At 44.1% G+C, this 18,940-nt stretch overlaps 1 protein-coding gene across 6 annotated transcripts in view; it reads left to right on the top strand.

Moving 5' to 3' along the window:
• Nucleotides 1-18,626, top strand: part of GATA2 (GATA binding protein 2) — a 627,541-nt gene extending 608,915 nt beyond the window's left edge. For 4 of the 6 annotated variants that reach the window (XM_048489760.1, XM_048489758.1, XM_048489757.1 and 1 more), the window contains exons 2-6: nt 3,381-3,818; nt 4,397-5,023; nt 8,188-8,366; nt 14,106-14,231; nt 15,168-18,626. In XM_048489760.1, the coding sequence (XP_048345717.1) occupies nt 3,590-3,818; nt 4,397-5,023; nt 8,188-8,366; nt 14,106-14,231; nt 15,168-15,467 (1,461 nt within the window). In that variant the 5' untranslated portion in view covers nt 3,381-3,589 and the 3' untranslated portion in view covers nt 15,468-18,626. Of the gene's footprint in view, nt 1-2,578; nt 2,922-3,380; nt 3,819-4,396; nt 5,024-8,187; nt 8,367-14,105; nt 14,232-15,167 lie in introns of those variants that run through there. The other 2 variants (XM_048489756.1, XM_048489762.1) reach the window with 2 other exon arrangements.
• Nucleotides 18,627-18,940: the final 314 nt, after the last annotated feature.

Genomic DNA, 18,940 nt, shown 5'->3' with positions numbered 1-18,940 from the left:
AGCTGTATGAAACAAAGGGGTGCATTTAAAGGGAAGGCAACTATCTCTTCCCCACTCGAAGGAATTATTTTCTGCACCACAAAAGTAGACATTCATTCTAGTTTCTACCGATCCCAGCAGAAAGAGGGTTGGAGGGAGCTTTCAGCCAGGAAGAGTAACCTGGAAGAAAGGGGGCTGCATTTATGGTCCTTATGCCAGGACACATGGGTCTACTTCAGATTGGGTAAGCCCTGAACTCAGTAGATCTCACCTGCTAGGTTAGCATTGTGGCACACTGGTTAGGTTGGCATTGCACTGCACACTGAGCAGGAGCAGGGCAGGGGCTTCAACTTCTTGATCTCTGCCTCTGGATGAGCCACTTTTGTTGATCTGTTCACAAGGTCTCTCCCTCCCCCCTCAGGTGCTCCCACAGCATATCACAAGGTATTTACAAGGTCAAGGCATGGGGGAGGGAATCCTGCACCAGCCAATGACAAAAGCAGTCTGAGGTGCCTTTCCAAATTGGGGAATAGCTCATAAAGGCAAGGAGGAACTTGATCTAATTACCACCCCACATAAAATTACCACCTACATTAAAGAAGATGGAAAACAGCACTTTCCTTGAAAATGCAAAGCTTCCATAAGACAAGAAGGGTTGTTTCCCCGGCCAGAATTCTGTCTTCTGCTGAGCAGTCTGCAAGACTATCTCTACATCCCTACCTGCTCATTGGTATAAAGAGTCAGAGTGAGCCTGGAAGGCATGCTGGTCACTAAAGGGGGGTGGGGTGGAAACACCCCAAAGGACCTTCCTACCCCATGCAATTTAATCCGGAAGGACTGTGATCACCTCTAAATATCTGGGGAGGAAGGGGAGTCTGTAATGGTGTGAGAGGGCACCTAAGCTCTTGTCATGGAGTGTCCACTAAATCACGGCCAGAGGTTATGTGTGTGCAGGACAAGAAAACTAAAAAATTTAAACAAAGGGGAGGGTGGAGACGGAGGTTTGTTTGGGTTGTTCAGTGTCTTGGATTTGAAAGAAGGATTTAGCCATTTGATCTGGGCCGGAAAAGAAGCGAAGCAAGACTGTAAAACAAATGCTATGTAGCAACATAGATAGTGGTGGCACCAATAACCCAGCAGAGAGCCTGACTCTCCGGAAAGAAGGGTTTGCCAGCCCTATCCTGGACAATAAGCGAGACACTTAAAAAACCGTACATGATCAAGGGAAGGATATGGCCACTCATGTTGTCTTTTATATTGTGAAAAAAGATTTGATTTTAAAACCTTAACGAACATTGATTAGAGTTTGGAGGATCAAACAGATTCCTCATCATCCTCAATTCCTCTCCCTCACACCCAATGTGTTAAAATGTTAGAAGGGCAGTCAGAGGTTGCTGACCAAGCGATAGAAATACTCCTTGTTAGTCAGCTCAAGCAGGAGCCTCAAAAGTGTAGCCAACTTCATTGAATCGAAATGGAATTTAAAGGTTTTTTTTTAAAACTAGCAACAGTTAGTTTAGGAAAGAATTCTTTCTAAAAAAATATGATTTTAAATTTTGTCTTGCAGCATAATTTTTATATCACATAAAGAATGAGTGTTCTTGTTTGGGGTCTTCCAGCCCTTGGAAATCTCTCGCCTCTCCTCTGGCTTCCGTTGAGGCAAACATGTTCGAACCACCCTGGAGGAAGTCTTCCTGAGTAAAGGGTTCAATAGTTGCAGGACTGATACTTCCACTAGAATTATTTGGAATGTCATTTTCCTTGGGCAGAAACTGTTTGGCATTTTAAAAGAAGAAAAGAAATCCACCTACTGATAACTCTATTTAGCGTTACCGTGTTAGTTTGACCCGCGCCACTGAAGCACCATGTAAACTGGCACGTTAACACAAAACCACTCTGCCTTGATTTTCAGTGAAGGAAATCCCAGGTTCCGATCCTGAACGCTTTGTTCGGCAGAAATTCCATTCACTTGCAGACAAGTCAGTGTGACCCAAACCAAACGAACCCAGAACTGCAGTTATGGCTAACTGAAAATAAAAGCAGCATATCACTGAAACGCAGGGGGAAGCAAACAGGCAGGCGCGCTTTAAAAAATCTCTAGGAGGTTGAAAAGGTTTTTCTTCAAATACACATACATGAAGCAAATAAATGGAAGCAGTTTTGCTCTTGTTTAAAATTCTAGCTGTCCAGGCTTCGTTTAGACATTACATAGTGCTCCCCACCCCGGGCAATGATTTGTTCATTTTCTCTTCTTTTTACCCCCACCCAGTCCCTCCTCCTCAATTTGGTGCCCACATTCGTAGTGTGCGCGCGGGTAGAGAGCTTGTTTTGCATTCAGTACAATGCATACTGTCAATGCATACTGTTCGACCTGATAGAGGTCGAACCCAGCTCAAGAGAGAGAGAGAGAGAGAGAGAGAGGTGCTGGGGGGAAAGGGGCTCCCAGAGCAAAAGTAGCAAAGGCAACGTGAGAGTGGAATGGGTGGGAGGCGGGGGAAGGGGGGGGGGGGAGTCTTTGGCGGCTTCGGCGCTTTTGGGCTGTTTGGAGTCAACGAGGGGGATGCCTATTTCTCGGGGCCAATAGCGAGGCTGGGCTGGGCGCCGAGCCGGCTGATTGGCTGGGCGGAGGTTCTTAGCCTGCGCGTCGCCCCTAGTTCATGTCTACTGAACTGAGTCCAGCTGGCGCCAGCGCTGACATAGGATGCTTTGGGGATGGTGCAAAAAGGGCCCGAATAAGTGGAGCTGCTGCTGCTGCCGCTGCTGGCCCGCCGCGCCGGAGCCCCCAGCCAAGGCTCCTCCGGCTCGCTCGCCTCCGCCGCCCCCCCTCCCCGCGCCGCCCTTCAAACAATCAGCCGCCACCCCCCGCCCCTCGTTTACAAGCCCATAAAGCAACTTTTCAAACATTTGGAGGGCGACTCACTCGGCTTGGAAGAGCTCGCGCGGTAAGTGTGTGTGTGAGCTGGGAAGGGAAGGGCGACCGGGTTGGTCCTGCGTCTCGTGTGTGTGTGTGTTTAGCAACTCTCATAAGGGTGAGTGGCCTTTTTTGCTTTCAGTTTATCTCCCTCGAACTCTTTTCACAAGCAGACGGAGATTTTTTAAAAAGGGACCGCCTTTCGTTTTCTCCCTTCATTAAAACGTGTCCGTAAAAAGTTGCTTTAACGACAACGGGGGGGCGGGGAGAGATCTCTGCTGTTTTTCATTGTTTGGACAGAGGTTTGGGACGAGCGGAAGCGGCGAAAGTGAAAACTTTGCGGGGGGGAAGAGAGGTTAAAAAGCGGGACGCTCTTTCATCCCCCCCCCCCTCATATTTAGGACAACCCATGTGGCCGAACTGAATCTGTCTGGTATGGCGGGCCGTGTGCTCTACGTCGTTTGTACTGATCGTGCTTTCGTCCTCACAGGTGGTGGCCCCCAGGTGTGCGGCAGGAGCATCTGGCAACAACTTCCCTTCCCAACAGAGGGACGCCTCGGGCACTTTTGACTCCCTTCGGAGACCAGCCGTTCTTTTGAGAGCCCGGCCGCTTAAAACGAAACTCCAATAACCGAACGGAAGGAAAAGAGCCAGTTTGAGGGCCGAGGGAGGGCTTGAGGTGGGGAGAAGGCCACAGCCATGGAGGTAGCCACGGACCAGCCCCGCTGGATGGCCCACCACGCCGTGCTGAACGGGCAACACCCGGACACTCACCACCCGGGCCTGGCTCACAACTACATGGAACCGGCGCAGCTCCTACCTCCGGACGAAGTGGACGTCTTCTTCAACCACTTGGACTCGCAGGGCAACCCCTACTACGCCAACCCGGCCCACGCCCGGGCCAGGGTCTCTTACAGCCAGGCGCACGGTAGGTGCCCCCGCCGCCGCCGCCCTCTCGCCTGCCTCTGCGCCCAGCACGGCCGGAAAGGTTGCTCAAGGCGGCCAGGAGGGCGATCGGGGTGGCTCTGAGCCTTCAATCCCCTTCCCCCCCCCCCAACTCTCGGCTGGGGAGGGGGGATGTTAGAGGCTGGAAGAGGAAAGGGAAGGTGGGTGGCGACTACAGAGTCCAGTCAGGACCCCTTTCCGGATATGAACGCCTGGGCAATCGTGGTTCCGGGTCCAGCGTGGGCATCGCTGTACTTACGGGTGGGGGTGGGCGCAATGTTGCCAGAAGCCCCCAAAGTTGCCGAGGAGGGGCGACTGGACTGGACGGGAGGCGGCCATAGGCGAGAGTCCCGGCGGCCCTTGCCTTGTCTGCTGGCTCAGGGAACGTCGAGGCTTCGGCCTTGGAGCCGGGCGCGAAGCCCCTTCGCCCCGCCTGGCCCTTGGCCCCGGGGCCCTTCTGGGGTGGCGCGGAGGCTGGGGAGACCGCGGTGAAGCTCTGGCGCGGGGGTGCGGGAAGGGGCCGCTGGGCTGACTCGCTGACGCCCTTTTCCCGCCCGACAGCCCGCCTGACGGGGAGCCAGATGTGCCGGCCCCACTTGCTGCACAGCCCCGGCCTGCCCTGGCTGGACAGCGGCAAAGCGGCCCTCTCGGCGGCCCACCACCACAACCCGTGGACGGTGAACCCCTTCACCAAGGGGCCCCTGCACCCGTCGGCGGCCGGCGCGCCCCCCGGCGCCCTCTCGGTCTACCCCGGCGGCGGCAGCTCGGCCTCCAGCGCCGCCTCGGCCTCGTCGCTCACGCCGGCCTCGCACTCGGGCGCCCACCTCTTCGGCTTCCCGCCCACGCCGCCCAAGGAGGTCTCGCCCGACCCCGGCGCCGCCCAAGGGGGCAGCAGCAGCAGCAGCGCCGCCTCGCCCGCCCGCCACGACGACAAGGAGCCGCAGCTCAAGTACCCTCCGGTGTGCCTGGCCGACGGCATGAAGATGGAGAGCGCCAGCCCGCTGCGCACCAGCCTCGCCGCCTCCATGGGCGCCCAGCCCGCCACCCACCACCCCATCCCCACCTACCCTTCCTACGTGCCCGCCGCCCACGACTACGGCGGCAGCCTCTTCCACCCGGGCGGCTTCCTCGGCGGGCCCGCCTCCAGCTTCACCCCCAAGCAAAGGAGCAAGGCCCGGTCCTGCTCAGGTAAGAGCACTCGACCCCCACCCCTCACCCCAATCCCACCCTGCGCGTAGGGGAGGGCAGGGGACTCCCCCAAGGAGGAGGCAAATAAAGATGGGAAGATGAGGAACAGGATCATCATCAGAACAATCTGTTGCAAGAACCTGAGGAGATGCTCCCGGGAACTTGTTGAATTGAAAGTCCATTCTGAACTTTAGAACTAATTTTCCTTGCCCTCTGTCATTCATAAGACAGGAATGCTAAAAAAAATCAGTTTATTGCTATGACAGGCTTATTATCAAAACATAATTCCGTGTTTATGTTAATTTAGCAGTGTTAATTTAGGAGGCCTTGGAGATTTTGTTATGGAACATATTTCATACATGGTTTACAAAGCCTAAACATCACACAGGATTCATTTATCAGGGAAGTTCATGTCTTTTTTTGAGGAAGTCAGATCGATACTGGAATTCATGTACCAGCTGTATTAGTTCATAGTAAACCTACAAGTCCTATCAAGGTAGAAAAAAAGCATGGTTACATGAATGGGCCTTTTTTTTAGGAAGTCCCACAGCTGCTGGAGTTGCTATATTATGTTCATATGCTAGCTGTTTTAATTCAGAATAAACCTCCCAGCCCTATCAAGGCAGATTAAAAAAGAGAGTTGCACAGTTAAAAAAAGTGTTGCCTATATAGCTGGAGCAGTTTATTAACCTTCTTGAAAACCCTGTCTGTATAAAAGGGTAGTTAAATATGTTAAAAGGTGGATGAATATCTGAATTAAGTCATTTTGAAATGCCACTTTTCGATATGCAACACTCAGTGGCTTTACATTGCTGACTTTCAATAAGAAATCAAATTGAATTTATCTGTATATTTTATGCAGATGGAGGAGCTGTTTGGAACAGCAGGCACACCCATAGCTTTCCAAAGTTTAGTTGGTTATTGCTAATGCCTTGTAGGCAAATTGTCTCTCTCTGCAAATTCCAGTCACTGTTCTCTGCAGCATTTGGTCACTCCTGGGCATGAGGGACACAGTAATCCAGTGGGGGCGGGGAGGGGGGACGGATGGGACCCTGGCAGATCTGAATTATGTAAATCAGGGTTTATATTGGAAAATATCTTAATGCAGCAGCATAAAGGCCTAGGCTGGAAATGCTTGGCAAGATCTAGTATTTCTTTGCCTCCTTTTGGGGTATCTCAACTGAATTGTTTTGTTAATTTTCAATGAAGTGCATCTTCATTAAGCAGAGCAGTTTGGAAAGAAGGAACTGTTCAGGACTGAAATTTACAAGGTCATGTTCTTAAAACTTCCAGAGGGCCTGATTTCCATCAGATCACAGGGAACAAAAGTTCAAATATAGTCTACGTACCAGTGCCACTTCTAAAGTCCCTTGTAAATACTAACTTAAATGAATATATTAAAGCTGGAAGAAAATAAGCCATACATATAATCTTAATACCTGCTTATCCCTTTTTTTTGTTAAACATAATATTTTGTTTACAAGAACTTCAACTCAGAAAGTCCTTTCTACCTCAATTTCATTAAAAAAATCTCAGTTTAATGAATGTAATCCCATGAACAGAACCCCAATTTGTTTTCTTTTTACCATGTTAAAATTCTTGCTTTGAATCCTTTAACAGAAGATGAGGAATTTTTTGCTTTACGGTCAAATTATTCCAACAATGTGACCGTAAAGCAAAATAAAACGGGATATTCATGTATATATACACACATCTCTTTTCAAAGTGGCTAGTAATTCAGAAACATGATCTCTTTTATGAGCATTGCAACAAAAATATCACATGTTTTACTGCCTCAAGATCTCTAGTTCAAATCAGTCCCTTTAGAGAGAGGGGGAGGGAAGGGTTGAGGGGAGAGTCACACTTTGCCTGGTAAGTGAAATACTGTTGTTGTTGCCAGCACAGAGAAACAAAATATAATTGAGCAAAATTCTGCATTTCCCCCCTGCTTTTGTAAACTGCTCCAGACTATATAAATAGTCAGCCACCTTGGAGAATTAGGTCTCAGTCTCCCCCTTAATCCCCTCCTTTCACACAATATAAGTTTTTTTATGAGATGTGAATTTTCCTAACTCTTGTAATGGAGACCCTGTCCTGTAGATGGAACTGGGGAGAGTTCGTGACCACGTAATGTTTGTGTAGGAAAACCAAGACTCACGACAAGGCGACTCCTGCCGCTTCCTGCCCAAGGAGGGACAAAAGCTAGGAACTCAGCTTCACAGAGTTCCCTCATTTTTCCCTCCAGCCTGCACTGTTTAAAAACCACCCACTCCATAGATTAAAGGAGACACAGGCTCAGCTGAACTCAGCGTAGCCTGCTCAAGTTACTGGCCAAAGTGTACTTCCTCTGCATTAAATACAGTATGATTTGCATAAACTGTGTTAAAAGAATTTTCTGGATTGAACAGACTCAAATGAATTTTTAGCAAATAAGCTTTTTTGGTTTTGTGTGGGTATATAGAGGAAGACGCCAATATATAAATCTCACAGAGCCTTTTGAGCCAGGCCAATCTGGAACAATCTCTGGCCAGTAAATATAAAGAATAATTAATATAAATAAGTCGGGAACAGAAAATATACCTAATTAATCAGAACTTCATTAGGAAAGCATACATTGCAAAATAAATAAGTAAAAAAAGTGTAAAGGGCATCTGCTATATAATGATATGTTAAAGGTTCTTTTTATATCACTTTAGAATATCTACTAGTCATTTTCAGTTTTCCTGATTTAATATTTTAGAGAAGGAAATGGGAAGAGTTTGAAGTTGCTTGTGGGGCAGGGAGAGTTGTCCTTCCACTGAAGTAACAATTCCAAATTTTGTCATCAACCCATAGAATTGTTGATGTTCCTACTTTTAAGTTTTCAGGGAGAGTACAGTCACAGAGATGACCTAGATTAAGGGAGAAGTAGAACAGGACACTTTCAGTCAGATTGCATTTCAAATAATTCCAGCTTTGTTAGACCCAATACTTTTCTGATCATTGCTTTTGTTGATTAATCAGTGTTTCTCTAGAGAGTTTACACCCTAATTGCATGCACTGTAAATGTTCTTCTCTGATCTCTCCCCTCCCCCTTTTAAATGTATTGAATAATGTGCTGTTTTGACTTCTGGAATATGCCTCAAAGGACAATGCAAAAAGCTTTTGTGAATTTGTTTTTAAAGAAAGAAATCCGGTTTCTTCGTGTTTCCATTTAGAAGGCAGAGAGTGTGTCAACTGTGGAGCTACTGCCACCCCTCTCTGGAGAAGAGACGGCACTGGGCATTACCTGTGTAACGCCTGCGGGCTCTACCACAAAATGAACGGTCAAAATCGACCTCTCATTAAACCTAAACGGAGATTGGTAGGTGTCTCTTTCTCTACTAGGGGCTAAGTGATTTAATGGACCACACACACATCTGGTGGAAAGGCTGTGGCTCTACCCATCTCTGTGCTTCAGAGCTAAACATATATATCTGTACATGAGATCCATGTCACTCAGAGGTCACAGTACAGCCTGGAGACACATTTCAGGGATCCCAGCCACAGCCATCTCATGAGGATTAGGGTAATTGTTTTTTAGTATGCTGTTTCTCTGTATGTGTACATTCAGACCTTTAGCATTTGTATTACAATTTCACATACCTTATTTTGTTATAATCTTTGCAACAGTTCTGCAAGGCTGGGTCAGTGTTACTGTCCCTACGTTGCAAAGAGAGACTGCCTTGTCTTCTGCTTCCCTGTCTTTTCCCTTTCTATGTAGTCCTCAGATGTCTGCCTGTTTGAAGGCGTGTGACAAACTCTGCCTGCCTGTTTGTTTCTGTGGCCGCATTCCAATCACTTTTATCCAGAGAGGACGGCTTTAATTCATTTGACCTCTCGAACAGTTCAGAAGAAGCTTGGGATTGAAAGTGTTAGTCATGTCCACCCTCCCAGCCTAAAAGTACAAAAAGTTACTCCTCAGAAAGTCAACGAAAAATCAGATGAGTCAGAGTTGTTGCTATCGGCTCAATAATTATTTTGAAAAAGTAATTTTGCAGTCATAGATTCCATGGCAAAACTAACATTGGCCCTCTTTTCAGACAATCCTCTAATTGCCTTTTTAAAGACCTGATTATTTTTCCATGTAGTCACCTATACTTTGTATTTTCATTTGAGTGATTTTTTTTTAAAAAAGGCCTTTCCAAGCTCCCAGTAGTAGTTTCCTATCTGGATATCTGCACACTGAAGATAAGGAAACTTTGTGTATCTGTTTCCTGACTCTAAAAGCTTTAAAGAGTTTCTATAGGCAAGGCATGCCAGTCAGGCTGACTGTTTTGAAATTGCTAATATGCTCCAGTCTACAAATGCTGTATAAAAAAAATGGCTAAGAATAATATTTTGGGGGAATCATGTGATTTAGGGGGCCTAAAAATCTCTTTACCGTTTGGTTGGTTTGTTGTTCGTTTTGCAAGAGCAAAAAAGGGAGATCTAGTGGTTGGGTAGGACATAGAGGATTTCGGCTGTGAGTCAGAATTTCAACAGGGCAAAAGCTTCTTAATGACTTGCTTTCCTTCTGAAATGACTGACTTGTCTAGCAAAATGTTAAGACAACAGTGTAACGTTATCGTCTCTTGCAGGCTGAACTCTATGCCAGACTAAATGGGGACAGGCCACTGAGTTAAGCGGCAGAGTCTAGTATCAATAAACCATCTCAAATATGCAGACTTCGCTCTCTGCTTCCAAAGTGTTCGGAGGGAGACTGCAAATTCTTAACTAACTTTCAAGGACTGTTGGGGAGTGTTTTTTAAAATTCGCCTTTTCATTGTTTATTCATGTGACCAGGGAATGGGGGGCAGGAAAACTTACATTTCAGCAGTGAAAACTGACATAATATTGTAAACAATGTCCAGCACGATGACATTATCAGCTTTAGATGCTTGAATATTAACAAGTGTGTTAATTAGAGATAAAACTAGAAGGTGTCTCTTTGTAAGGAAAGAGACATACAGCCTGATCCAATGAATGGATTTTCAGACATATATGTGGTAATGAAGGTACAATGGCTTGATGCTTGTGGGGTGAGTTACATTCAGTAAGCTGTTTGTACATAGTATGGGGGTGGTCAATATTATCTTGATAACAGCCCTTTGCAACTAAAGGCTTCTGAACTCAGACTTCTAGAGTGAAGTGTTTCTTGTCACTGATCTGCTAGCATAAATGTCTTTTGCAGTGCATATTGTTAATCAAGGTTAGTATTGTCTGGGCAGGGGCTCTCCACAGGCACAGGTGTGACATCAGCTATGGCCTGTTTAACTGGAGATTCCTAGAATTGAGCTCAAATGCTCTATCACTGAACCATACTCCTCCCCAAGAAATAGCAAAAGATAGAGAAACGTTGTTTCAATGTGATGAATTTTTTTCTGTCCCCCCAATACATGTAACCAAGGCAGGAAGGCGTAACACTGGTAACTCAGTGTTTACAGTGGTGTCCCACTGTGTGGTCACAGTGAAGAAAGGAAGCTACTGAACTGATCCCATGCCTCTTCCCCCCCCCCCCCCCCAATGAGCTGCTAATCAGGACTATGATATACTTCTAGACCTCAGCCTTGATTATGTGTGTGAGAAGCACAGCGGTTGAATGAGAATTCTGCTGTGTTCACAGGTCTGTGAATCAGGCCTAGTGAATTGTGATGAGGAACTTCTGAAGACAGGTTCAGTTACAAATAATAGTGCTGTAATTAGGATAGCCAAAACATTTTGGTGCTTGAGACAGAAAATCCATCCCCCCCCCCCCCCCCCTTCATATCCACTTGATGCTGCTATGCTGTTTGTAGTTTTGCTAATTTCAGTAGGGCTTACACAGTAGAATGTCCTGGCAGGCTGTGCACTATGGATCATCTGTGCCCGTCTTCCATTGTGCTCCATGCAAGTAACAGCTTTAGCTTGCCTCGTGGGAAGGCCCCCTCAAGATTTTTTAAAGAGTACTTTATACTCTTGCTTTGTTTTCTGAAAGAGCTAGGGGCACTGATTTCCTTGAAAAAACACCTCATGACTAAAATATATTTGCTGTACCACTCATAGTGCATTCTTGATGCCAAGTGTAGTAACAGTCGTTGAAAAACGTAAATTAACGTCAGCATATCACTGCCATTTTCACTTCTGAAGGCAGTGAGTAAAGGAAAATGCACTCCATTAGAACACTCCTGATGAAACTGAGAGTCATGAAACATACTATCAACTTTCCATTAGCATATACTGAATGGTAGCTGTGAGGTGGAGAAATCAGTCAAGCCCCTCATTCTTATGCTCTTCAATTTTAGTCAGTTTGAAAATGCGGTTATAATGAAGTTAGAAGCTGGGAATGGAGCACAGTTTGCACCATGTGCTTTCTTTAAAGGGTACAGCAAAGTGTTCAGTCCCACACTTTTTCGTATACATACGTATGTGCTGTCAAGCCACAACTGGCTTTCAAGGCAAATGAGAAGCAGAAGTGGTTTGCCATTGCCTTCCTCTGCAGAGTCTTTCTTGGTGGTGCTCCATCCCCTGCTTAGCTTCTGAGATCTGATGAGATGGGGCTTTATTGTGCCTCCTTCCCCCTCCTTATTCTGCCACAGTGCTTTGGATAGTTGCCATTTTGTGGCTGCTTCAGAAACCATCCAGGGAATTGAGCCCCAAGAAATTAAATCAGTATCACAGTTTGAGTCACATGATGTAATATTTGTGGAATGTTTTGAGTACCAGAAGGTCTGTGCCTTATATATATTAAAAATATATATATCTCCTCACAGCATTTGCCCGTTCACACCAAATGGAGAGCACTGAAGATATTTCCTGGAGCAGGATACCTTTGAACCCTTTGTAGGAAAGATTCTTTCCCAAAAGAGAGGGTGCATTTTTCTCTCTCTCACACACACAAAACCACTTTTGAAATGACCCCATTGTTTTCAGGGTTATGGGTCACCCAGCCAAGTGCCAATCTAGGAAAAAATGAGAGTTTTGTGTGACTATACGTCTCAATCCAGTTTCTTTCATGTTGAAGAGCTGAGAAGCTTTTTCCCTTGGAGTTCAGAAAAGTTATAAAGCAACAGATGTAAACAGGATTTTTTTCGGTAGATGTTAGCACAATCTTGGCTTGCTTCACAGGCATTTAAGTGGTGTAGAGCTAAGGGCACTTTCGCACATGCAGAATAATGCACTTTCCATACACTGTGCTGCATGCTCCACCCTGCCTCCCCTGCTCTACCTCTGTCTTCCCCAGCGATCAGGAGGGCTTTTAATTTTTTTCAACTTTGAACAGTTGTACGATATTAGATCCATCGAAATAATGATAGATTTAATTAAGGAATATCAAAATACCCTAATATTGAAATACCCTGGAAAAGGGAAGACTGAGACCGACAAGCCTCTCTCTCTTCCCGCGGCAGCAGCAGGAACTATAGCTGGAGGAGGAAGGCAGACTGGTGATTGGTTTGGTCAATCTCTATTTCTGCCCTTCCTCCTTCCTTCCTGGAGAAGGAGCTGACAAGTATGGCAAGCTGGGGGGAAACCCCAAAGCAGAGTGAGCTGCCGCTGGGCTAGTGGGGCTTACATAATAGACCTTGATTTGATTTTCAAAGGCTGCAATTCTATGCACACATGCTAGGGCCTTGGTGGCAAATCTTTGGCACTCCAGATGTCATGGACTACAATTCACATCTGCCCCTTTCAGCATGGCCAATTGGCAGGGGCTGATGGGGATTGTAGTCCATAACATCTGGAGTGCCAAAGGTTCGCCACCACTGTGCTAGGGCATGAGTCCCATTAAACTCAATAAGAGTTATTTCTGAGTTTACATGCTTAGGATCGCATGGTGTGTGTGTGTGTGTATATATATATGTTATATGTATAAAAATCTTAATGGCTAGCTTAATTTTTCTTTTCGTATGCAAAAGGGCAGTGACAAATGATATTTTTACTGAAAGTGACAATGAATGTTGCCACAGGATTTTCAATAACAGGATCTTTATAAATGTTTATGATAGGCCTTATACTGATCATAACACTGTACATCTGGATGTTATAGCAGTGTTGTGGAGAGATATTTTGGTCCAAAGGGTCAAAGAGCAAAAAAATCAAACCCTTAGTTACATAAATATTCTAAACTATCAGGTTAAAAATTGTAATTGAAGTAAATAATTTTTGCCCAAATTAGAACTAAATGTACTTTGGAACAAGAGTACAGTTTATTTCTTTAAGTGTTTTAGGAAAGTAGAGATCTGGATCACTGTCATTTACAGAGTTGTACTCTTGCAGGGTTTCATGAGAAGACATAGAACATTTGTTTTATTTGGTGGAAATATTAGGATTTGTGATATATGTTGCATTGATTTTACTATAAAAACTCCAGTTAAGTTTAAAAAGGAAAAAAAGTGGACTGGAGGTTTAGAAAAGGAAAAAAAGTGGACTGGAGGTTTAGAATAATGTTTGGAATCAGTTTCTGTGTTATTGCTACTGCAAAGTTCTTTATTTGGATAGTAAGTTATAGACTGTTCTTCTGTAATTTTCAGTGTCCAATTCACAATCTAGAGTGCATTCAGACACATGGAATTTTGCATGGGTAGAATTTCCATTTAGTTCATTTGAGAGGCAGCTTCGTATGTGTAAATGATGAGAACGCAGGCAGGGTTCCAGCAAATGAACATTGAGATCGACACCATCAAATAATTGTGGAATCAGTATGCCAGTGTATATGGACCAAACATGTTATACATCAAAACATCTGGTGTTAGCAGCTGGACACATTTGTATAGTAAAATGAGACCTGTTCATTTTACAGATTTGTTTTTAAGTGCAACACTGTTTATGAATATGGTTTTCAGATTTCTATTTTTTAAACAGATATCAAAATCATGAATAAGATATTTTTAAATTACATTTTTTGTTTCATTTGCTTTATTAAAATTGTCTTTTGGACACACTGTCTATGAGTGTAGTTTTCAGTTTGCTTTAAAAAAAAACCCCAAAATTGCAAAGAAAATATTTTTAAAATTACATTTTTTTTGTTTAATTTGTTTCATTAGAATTGTCTCTATCTGCTGGTGGAATGACCTTTGTCTTCAACAATTCCCCCCTCTTTCATTAGTCAGCAGCTAGGAGAGCAGGAACCTGTTGTGCCAACTGCCAGACAACCACCACCACCTTATGGCGACGTAATGCAAATGGGGACCCAGTCTGTAATGCCTGTGGACTTTACTATAAATTGCACAATGTGAGTATTTGCTCACCACATGTCTTTTTGCTTGCTTAGCTGAGATTGATGCTTTAACTGTGTAGCGTCGACCAGCTCTGTATTCATTGCACACAGGGCCTTTTTTTAAATAAAAAAGCTCTTTAAAGTTCCCCTGGGAAGTCACAGCTATTCTTTGTTGGCACAGTGATGCTGTGTTCAGTGACATTACAATGTATTAGCTTGGCTTCCAAAGCGTGGGTAATTTAGGCAAAATAGAGTTACAGTTCTTGGTTATAACGAAACCATGTCTCGCTCTCTGTCTCTCTAGAAATTCAGAGGCCATTTGAAATGGATTCATGTAAAGGTTAATCCCAGTGGGGTATCTTTAAGAAAGTATGGCTTTTAAAAAGCTCAGATGAATTCCAATGTAGAAACATTCTATATATTTTAACACTTAATAGTGGAAGTTAGAGACTTTTTTTTTTGCTTAAAACCTGAACATTTCATTTTGAGAAGTGAATGTGGGTCAGGGTGTTATGTTTTAATTTTTTCAAAGCTTTGAAAATGAGTGAAAATTAAGGAAAAATCCAGTGTTGGGATTCAGCAGGTTCGCACTGCTTCAGGCAGAACCGGTTGTTAAAATGGTGCTTTGTAAAAACCAATTGTTAAATTATTTGAATCCCACCACCGGAACCGGTTGTTAAATTATTTGAATCTTACCACTGAATAAGTCTAAGGAAGGGTGGGCTAGACACTGCCATTCTCAGACCTATTTGGCATGTGTGGGGAGGCTCTGACTTTCATGTGTGGCTTTTATTAAAGAAATCAACAAAATTAAAACCTGCAGAGGAAAAAACTGATGGGACGGGAATTATTTCTATCAGTACGTTCTCCTTAGGGAAGGGGGAAGATGTCCCACTATTTTTATTTGCATCTGTTTTGCTTGCATGAGCCTGATTTTCTCATTTCTTGCAGGTGAACAGGCCTTTGACCATGAAGAAGGAAGGAATTCAGACCAGAAATAGGAAAATGTCCAACAAGTCCAAGAAATGCAAGAAAGGCTCTGAGTGTTTTGAAGAACTTTCTAAGTGCATGCAAGAGAAGTCTTCTCCTTTCAGCGCAGCTGCCCTTGCCAGTCACATGACACCCATGGGGCACTTGCCACCTTTCAGCCATTCTGGACACATCCTACCAACACCTACCCCCATTCACCCATCTTCCAGCATCTCATTTGGACACCCACATCCATCCAGCATGGTCACAGCCATGGGATAGAATCTGAAGACCCAAGGACATGAACAAAAGACCTAAAAACACTGGGCTTTGCCTAAGATGACACCAAGGAAAGATTTTGCCCAGAAGAGAGAATGTAGGAAAGGAAGGGAAAAAAGGGGATCTCATTCCAGTGTGGTTCAACTCTGTGCTGGACCTTGCAATGATGAGTCTTCTGCAGAAATGCTTAATGGTGCCTGTTATGCACTTTGCCCCCTCAGGTAAAAGGAGAAAGAGGAACTCACCTGTTTGATAGGATACCTGCTGGTCCCAGCAGAAAGCAAAGGTGGCTGAAGCGGTAGAAGAAGCTGGAGCCAGCTTTCCTTTCTCTTTGTTAATTACTGTGAATATTGTAAAGAGATTAGTGGCCTCCCAAGGCAGAGGAAGCTGAGTGGTAGCCACCCATGCTGGATTTCTATCACGGACTTTGTTTTGGGGGAAGAAAAATGGACAACTTTATAAAAATCTACTTTTTAAGAAAACAAATCAGACACAGAAAAATCATTATTTATTTTGCTCATATTCCAGAAGGAGCTTCAAAACCCTTGCATGTATTTGTGGATCTTTTTTTTTTCAAAGAACCATCCACCCTAGTAGGAAAAAGAGTTGTTTTTGATTGCTTAATGGCCATTCTTTTGATTTTCTTTCTTGCTCTTAGATTAAAAAAAAATACTACTAGGAAGTGGATGTGTGTGAGAGAGGGAAACTTGTAGCTATCATAGGTTACAGTAGCCTGAAAGTGCGGCTTATTTTTAGATATAATTTCTGCAATTTTCCTCAATGTGAAGATCTTTTTTAAAAGCACGGCTTCCTGCAAGAAGACATATACACTGGACACATGGCTTAAAGGTTTTCCACATGGAACAATCCTGCATTGGCTGGACGATAACATACAGGAAGTCAGCCTGTCTTCCCCATCAGGCTTCTCTGAGCTTTAGGGAGCAACAACAGATGCCTCACACACCAGGCAGCCTTGCCCTAGTCCCCTCCTTGTTCAGTCTGAGTGTTTCGCTGTGCTAACATCTGATAAGAAAACAGTTCTGTCCCAAAGCCTGCATACATCTGGCCAAAGAGATGTCACTACTTCAGATGATCCCCACTTGGCTCTTTGTCCATTACATTCCTTGAGTTCACACCCCCAAACTGTGCAGCCTTCGCTTACTCGGCCTCTGTGTGCTATTCTCCACAGCCACCTGTTTAGTGCAGGGATGCCCCCTCTTCCTCCCATCAGGTAGAATCATGAGAAGAAACTTTTCTGCAGCCCCAGTGGCTGTTCTGAATATCTCCATCTTGTACTAGGCCTCAGGAATTTCCAGTTCCCACTCCCTTTGGAATTTCAACCCCCACCCCACATGTTGCTGCTGTTATTTCAGTAGGTCTTGTGTGGAATGCCTGTTTCATATAAATACAAGCAGAAAAATAGCATGCTTCCTCCTACTAACTCATACCATTGGTCAGTCTAGCCCAGCAATGTCTGCTTTGAATGGATGGAGCATTAGTTCTCAGGCAAGATCCCCCCACCCGACCCGTCCCGTCAACAGGAGGTGCCAAGTATCGAACCTGAGGTCTTCTACTTATAAAGCATGTATGCTGCTGTAGAGCAGCAAACTTCCTGCTCTGGTAGATTGCCCTCTTGGGCCTTACACACAGCACATCCCAATTCAGGGCAGGGAAAAGTAAGCTTTAACATGGCAAGTACTGGTCATGTTCTTTTGATTTATTCCATCAGCACAGGTTGACCAGGATACAAGACATCAGCACAGGTTGACCAGGATACAAGCACAGGTTGACCAGGATACAAGCAGATTTAAGCTAATCTGCTTAAAATTTTTAATATTGTGTCCAAGCATAGTTTGAGTTTGCTGTTTACAAAACATTCAAGTCACTATAGATTTCCCATTTGGAGATAGAAAGATCCACCAGACAGCAAGGTGGAGAGACACCCAGAAAGAATCCTTTTCTGATTTTTACACTAGTTCAAATGTAGCAACAGATGCTGAACAAGGGAAGATATTCTGGTAAAGGGGAGAACGGGGTATGCCAACAGTTTGCTGTAGTACATCTTTTTTTATTTTTATGAAAGAACAATGTTGGGAAAAGTTGTCTCCCATTTTGAAACCACATTGTATGTAAACAACTGAAAAATAAAGCTCTTGCCAGTGTGAAGTGTATTCTCTTAATTGTGATGATCTGATGACTCTCAAGATCACAAGGTCCAGTATATGATGTACATATTTAGCTATATTTCTGATGAAAAACGCCCCTGTGAGCAGAGGGGTTTGATGATGTAAACTGCATAAGCTTTGCTCTGTGACAAGCTTTTTATTGTTTTTAAAAAATTTTAACTAAGCCAATTGTATCTTAACTGCAAAAGTCTGCTTAAAACAAAAAGGTGTACGTTGTCCCCCCCCCCATATGTAATTCAGCTATTTGATAAAGAAAAAAGGACCAACCATCCAAAGCAAATCTGCTTTCCTTTTTTGTTCTAGTATGTGTAGGCACATATAGCTGCACTTTGTAAAGAAGTAGAAATAAACATAGAAAAAAAGAGGGAAAATTCTACTTGAGAATAATCACATTTGCAATTGACCAAGATGGAAATTAACAATCCCCCCCTTGAGTTTGTGTGTTTTGGGGGGGCTTTTAAAGTATGGTACAATTAAACATGATTTTGTAAACCATTCAAATTCCTTTAGGATTGGAACTGTTTGGGTGGCTGGATGTGAGGACGAAGGAGGTTACTGATAATAGGGAGCAATCTAACCAGCGCTGCTGCTGCTACTGTACAGTTGCTGTTGACTTCTGGGGGTGAGAGCTCTGGCCAAGCCCCACTGAAATTAATGGCGGCTGCACAGCAGGCGAGCTTGCTGGATGGGATCCACAGTCGACAAAGTGCAATATATTGTCAGTCACTGCAGCGTAGAAGAACCGCAGTCAGGATTTAAATTATTTTGTACTTGTATCAGCATAAAGATTTGGCAGTATTTTCTGTTTGTTTTTTTAATTTTTCCTTAATTTTTGGATTAGTGAACTAAGTTATTGTTAATTATGTACAACATGTTTATATATTGTCTGTAAAAAAGTGTATGCTTCCCTCATATTCCTTCAAGGTGAATACTGCTAAGAATAATAAAAAATACCCTTTTTTGTGAAAAAAAAAAAGTTATTGCTCAGATTCATACAATTCATACATTGTTTTTATGGGCTGATTCTCTATTATAATTCCCTACGTTAACAATTGCTGGAGATATAGAGGTGGGCTTTGGTGTTTTAGACACTTTGGAATCTGATACAAGGAAAGATCTATTTCTGGATCGGAGCAGGGAAGGACAAAAACGTTGTTCTGAGCACTGAAACAACCCAAGAATCCCCCCTCTCCAGCTCTTCCTGCAGACGCTTCCAAGCAGTTGAATTTTGGGAAGAACCAATTGGGTGGCATGGGATATAACAGTTTAATGGTGGAATCCATGTGGTTC

The sequence above is a fragment of the Sphaerodactylus townsendi genome, linkage group LG03, assembly GCF_021028975.2.
Source record: "Sphaerodactylus townsendi isolate TG3544 linkage group LG03, MPM_Stown_v2.3, whole genome shotgun sequence".
NCBI classification, from domain to species: domain Eukaryota; kingdom Metazoa; phylum Chordata; class Lepidosauria; order Squamata; family Sphaerodactylidae; genus Sphaerodactylus; species Sphaerodactylus townsendi.
The sequence above is the reverse complement of the archived record's forward strand: the minus strand, read 5'-3'. Positions and strand labels throughout refer to the sequence as shown.